Source organism: Gracilinanus agilis, chromosome 1 (genome assembly GCF_016433145.1).
Source record: "Gracilinanus agilis isolate LMUSP501 chromosome 1, AgileGrace, whole genome shotgun sequence".
Taxonomy (NCBI): Eukaryota; Metazoa; Chordata; class Mammalia; order Didelphimorphia; family Didelphidae; genus Gracilinanus; species Gracilinanus agilis.
The window spans coordinates 729,374,931-729,380,930 of record NC_058130.1 but is presented as its reverse complement, the minus strand read 5'-3'; the positions used below and the strand labels follow the sequence as shown (position 1 = coordinate 729,380,930).

Here is a 6,000-nt window from a genome sequence, read left to right as displayed (position 1 = left end):
TAAAGAGAAACTCCTGTTATCTCAGCAACACCTGTAAATCAGGCCTGCCGAGGGCGGTTTTTTTCTTCCCATAACTACAGTCTCTGAGAAGCAGAATGACATCTGTGTGCCATCCTGAGGCCCATACTAAGCTCCTATCCTTGTAAATTTTTTATTGCATTTTATTTATTAAATATTTCCCAATTATGTGGAATTCTTAAAAATTGACTCATTACATGTTATAACAAATTTCCACACAAGTTTTCCTAAGTTGTATGATTGAACTTATCTCCTTCCCTCCCTTGTCTTCCCCCCACTCCTGGTGCTGGCAGATGTCCTTGTAAATTCCAAATGGTTTATCTTATGCCAGGGCGCCTCTGGATCTGGTACTCCTGTCCCATATCTATGACCTTGAGATGCAGCTGGAGCCCATAAATTTCACAAGGGCATTTCTTAGAGACAGAGAGGGGAGAGTCTGGTCCCTGGTGTGCCTATGCCCACCTTCATGAATGTAACGAATCATAATTTCCTAAATTCATGATGTAATTTTTGTTCTATTCTTTGTTCTATCCTCATAAAAGTGTATTGCATCTCCAGTTCAGGGTCTTTTGGCTATTTGAGGGGCCAAGAGAGCTGTTTCATTAGTGGGTAGCAACACCATCAATAAAACAACTTTGCCCAGAGAAGCCTGCCTCGACTTAACCTTTTTGGTTATAAATTCTACTGTAACAAGACCATTTCATCCAATCCATACCTGAACAAAAATCCCCCCTATATCATGCCGAACAAGATGCCATCTAGTCTTTTCATGTATCCTTCCAGTGAAGCAATCCACTCCACCCTGAGATAGCGCATATTTTTCCTTTATTAAAGTTTATTTAATTTAGAATATTTTTCCATGGTTACATGATTCATGTTCCTTCCCTCCCCTCCTCCCACAGCCAACAAGCAATTTCACTGGGTTTTACATGAGATAGTTCATATTTAAGAAGTTTTTCCTTACCTCAATCCTAAATTGGGTTCTTGCAACTTCTACTCATTACTGCTAGTTCTAGAACCATGCAGAACAAGTCTGATGTCTCTTCTTCAGCCAGACCTTTAAATTACTTGAGGATAACTACCATGTCTCCTTTCAATGTGCCTTCTCTTCAGGCTGACCATGTTGAATTTTTTCCAACTGATGCCAGGTAGAATAAACTCGGGTCTTTTCTCTGCTCTGATAGTCATCCTTTGGACATGTCTTCCCTAGGACTCCTGATAAGCATCTGCACTATCACCATTTAGTTCTAGAAACCTCTTGTAATGAAGCCTAGGTTGCATTGGCTTTTGGGGCTGCCAGGTTACTCTACTGACATATATTGAGCTTATAGTCCACCAAAGTTTCCAGTCTTTTTTCAGGGAGTTATCCAGTTACATAGGCAAATGCTTCCCTTTCCTTATGCCTAGGAGTTTTTTGTTTTGTTTTGCTTTTTTAAATCCAAGGCTGCATTTGTACTTACTCAAGTTTATCTTATTACATTCAGTCCAACATTCTAGCCAGTCAAATCTGTGACAGGATCCATGAGACTCCCATGTATAGCCCAAACCAAATTAAAATGTAATTGGGAAATGTTTAACAAACTAAGTAAGAATATGACATAAAGGTTAATTTGAGGTTTCCTAAAGGAATATATTGCCCAAAAGGATCTGTTTCTGTTTGGGTCTGACCCCACTGTTTTAGCCTGTTAATTTTAAATCTACATCACTCAGTACTTTAAGTTGGCTCTGTCTTCCAGCCATTGTCATCTGCCCATTTTTGCCAAGCTCACCACTTGTCTTCATCCACTGACAAGTACCTGGAACACTCTATTAGAGATGGCATTCTAAGTTGATATGGAACCATTAATACACCCACAAGAATAACGTGGAACTGTGTCAAACACTGGACGGTCAGGTGGCTCAGTGGAGAAAGTACTAGGCCTGGAGTCAAGAAGACCTGAGTTTAAATCTCACCAGTAACACTCGTGGGCTAGAAGCCCATATGAAAATCACTAACTCTCCCCGAGTTTGTTTCTTCACCTGTAAAATGAAAACTTGTGAGTTGCTGGGAGCCTTAAATGAGATAAGGGACACAAAATACTTTGCACACTTTGTTGAAGTACTTTCTAAATGTCAGCTATTGTTATTTCCACTACCTCAACCTGCTTAGATTTATTCAACGGTCTAAAAAAAGCAAGTGATATTAATACTCTTATTTGGGAATTACTGAGACCAACTCCAGGAAAAAATTAGCCACAAAAGGAGATGCAGAGCTTCCAATACTGCCTGCAACTCTAGTCCCTCCTAAAATGTTCAATACATACTTCATGCAAACCCCAAATATCCTTTTTCTATGTGAGAAAGTATATTAAGTGACAGCCAATACTACTTAGACAAATACAGCATAATTTATTTTTATGTTCATTTCCAAGAATAATAGTGGTATGTGGTGGACTGGAGAGGAATGTTTCAAACAACTGTATTATTCTCTAAATGACAGATTCCAGCAAAGGCAGAATTACACAGGGACTTGGACTCCTCCAGTTTCTCTCTCTTACTTAGCAAGCAGTGGAAGGGAATGTATCAAGCTCACTCTAAGCCACCACAAGATGTTGCTCTGCTCCTGACTTCTGTTAAACACCTAAAAGAGATGGCTATGGTAGCTTGGTCACTAGAAACACCAAAAACACTTCTAAAAACATTCACTTGATATGACCTTTTTTAATTTTAGAAAATGCTTGATATGGGTAAAAAGGGCTCAAGTTTTGGTTCTCTGCACTGGGAATGTTGAAGATGGGTGGTCTAACACAGTGCAGTGGATGGATCTCAAGCCAATTTCAACAAGCTTGTTATCTCAGCAGAGAAGGTTTACGGTTAATGCAGTCAACCACTAACAGTGAATGATTTGTTGGCAAAATCAAATTCAAACATGGTTACGGGAATTCAGAATCAAGTCAGGCTCATCAAAAAGTCTTTAAAAATCCAATAGTAATGATTCAGGAATGATCCAAGGGTGGGAGAAATCTTCAGTTGAAGGATTCGCTCCAGAGTACCGGAAAAAAGGATTTGTGGCTTCTTTCAGTAACTTGGGCTGAGTCTACATGACTCTTACATGCAGTTCACACTGTCCTATGAAGGCAATAGGACAATATGGATTTTGGTCCACTGGTCTTGGTGACTTATATTTCAAAGAATAATTCTTATCAACAAAAGATCAATTTCTGACAAATGAGTCTTCCATATCATGAGAAAACTGAACTCAAAACGGCTAAAAGGAAAGCAAAACATGTCAAAAACAGAACTAAAATACTCAACTAAGATGTATATAGGAGAAGATTTAGCTCAGCTTTTTTGGTAATGAAAGAATGAAATCCTTCAGGGTTCAGCAATCATAAGGGATTGTTCCTTGTACCTCTAAGTGAGGTAAATGGGATTCTATAAGAACTCAACCTCCAACTTAGAAGAAATACATGGTTTTATGCTGGGGTTTATTATTTATTCAAGGTCTGTGTTTCCCAAACAGTTCTGTAGAACCCAGGCATTCCACAACAAGTGAATAAGGATTCCATGAGAGAAATGATGCTAGGGATATCATCTTTAAACTATTAAATATGAAATGGTGTATTATTAAAATGATAATTATGAGTAGCAATTTTCTATCATAAAAATAGATTTAATGTCTTCTATTTTACTTTTCAAAATTTCCAGCTTCCTTTATAGTAGAGGTTCCCTGGCCAGGCATTTAAATATTCATTCAAAACTTTTTTTTTTTTTTAGCCAAAAGTGTTCTGTGGCCAAAATGATTTGGGAAACCCTGGTGGAAAAGGAGTAAGGAGTTGGGTTTCAATCAGAAGCACATCTTGACTAGCCAGGGAGGCTAGCTGGGGGAGAATTGGGGTTAAAATAAAGTTGAGGGAGAGTGCAATTTGTGTGCTAGTCGTACCTTATACTAAAAAATAAAAATAAAAACTGGTGGCTACTTGTGAGGTTAAGGGGCTCCTGTTAACTATGACTTAACAAACTCTCTCTATCTGCTCTCCCTGACCCCCAGCTTTTCTGCAGAAAGTCTTCCATCTGGTTCTCAAGAGAAAATAACCATTTTTCCCCTCACATGTTTGGGAGATCAGCACATAATACATCCAGGAGAAGGCAATTAACACAGTTCCAAGGCAAGTACAGGCTGAGATGCTGCCAGCCCATGGAGGCTTCAAGAAGACTTCAGTGATGCTCAGATGAAATGATGAAGTGTCAGGTGGTTTTGCTGACAATGTTCTTCTGCCTCCTGGCAAAAATAAGTGGTTTAAGGACATAGTGGGGTTTTCCATTCACTGAGAATCAGAGATTTTTAAAGGCTAGAAGGAAAGTTAGAATCACAAAATTATAGAATCTTAGAGAAGAAAGAGACCTTAAAGGTCATCTAATCTAGCCCCCTTCATTTTACAGTTGAAAAAACTGAGGCTTAGAGAGGTTAAGGGACTCGCCCAAGGTCACACAGCTTGTTGGTGGCAGAGACATGACTAGAGACCACATCTGACAACTAGTTTAGTGCTCTTTCCACTCTTGCAAGCTGCCTCTCTAGAAATCAATTTTAAAAACACAACAAAAATAATCTTTAGCTATAGCATCTTAAAAATGATTACTGTAATGTCACAGTACTCAAGAAAAGATATAAAGGATTTTCACTGGGGATGGTCTAGTTTAAAAAAATATATATTTTTTTTAATGTGTGAACCATAGTCTCTGGTTTCTAGGTGGCATTTCCATGGGTGCAGAAAGGTGGATTTCATCAGTCCTGAGAGGTGACCCCATTTTCAGTGGCACATCCGGGAGGTCATTTCCTTCTGTCAAAAACAAGCCCCCCAGCCCAAACACCAGAATGAATTATAGGAATCAAAAAATTATAAGAAGTCTATTGTTGGTGACAACTGTGAATTTAGTTTTAGTCTCCTAAAAACAAAAGGCACAACCAGCCACTAAACCATTTCAGCATTTCACAGAGGCACTAAAAGCACTTTATGAGTATTATGGTATTATGTTAGCTTAGAAGATAGTTGCTTAGGGTGGAGGAGAGGAAACTGGTAACCAATTTGCACTTTTCATCCTTTCCTATATCATTTCCTAGATCATTTTCCCTTCTATTGCTTTCATTTGGACACAAAGACCTAGAAGGAAATAGGAAAGCTTGATGAGGGCTCTCTTCTACCTAAGACACACAGACTATAAAAGCCTAGGCCTATTTAATTTTTGGCTCAGGGCACAGCTAGTAACTTTGGACATGTTACTTTATGTGACACAGTGCATGGCAAAGAGTGCTCCATCTGAAGTCTCAGTCCTTACTCTGTCTTTTACTACCTGAATGATCTAAGGAGGAACCTCAGTTTCATCACTGTAGAATGAATAAGTTGGACTAGATGAGTCAATGATTCCTTTCAATGATTTTCTATGATCCTACTCTGTTTAATAGGTACTGTGTCCTATAAAACTGCTCAAAGGATCAAATAGTGACCTTCATCCCTTGCTCGATGGACTCTTGACATGCAATTTTGCATTAAAGCAATTGATGCCCATGTCTTATTTCCCCTACTAGACTGCAGTAAGTTCCTTCAGGGTGGTAGCCACTCATATTTCTCTTTTTGTCTCTCACAGTTCCATGTATAGTGTGCCTTATTCACAGCAGACACATTAAAAATGCCTAATGAATGAATGAGGACCCATTCTCAGTTTTCTGGAGTCCTATTTAATTTCTAAAGAGTTTTCTCTCATTTCCACTAATACTACCACACTTGTGGTAGTCCCCTATTAGATTACGTAAGTCTTATAACTGTTCTCTCTGCTTCTATTTTCTTCCCTTCCTAATCCACCCTTCACACCAATGCAGAATGCATCTTACTGCCCTCTCCCACTTTTTTCATTTCTCTTCTCTGCCTACAATGGAATCTCTATCTTCCTTTCCTTTAGGACTTTCTTGACCCTTCTGTCCATTCCTGATGGAAGTGATACCTT

General features: G+C 38.8%; 1 protein-coding gene across 1 annotated transcript in view; it reads right to left on the bottom strand.

The window, feature by feature from the left end:
• Nucleotides 1–4,685: 4,685 nt before the first annotated feature.
• Nucleotides 4,686–6,000, bottom strand: part of MOB3A (MOB kinase activator 3A) — a 46,108-nt gene continuing 44,793 nt past the window's right edge. Inside the window, exon 4 of the mRNA XM_044658614.1 lies at nucleotides 4,686–4,838. Within this exon, the coding sequence (XP_044514549.1) occupies nucleotides 4,809–4,838 (30 nt within the window). The 3' untranslated portion in view covers nucleotides 4,686–4,808. The remainder of the gene's footprint in view (nucleotides 4,839–6,000) is intronic.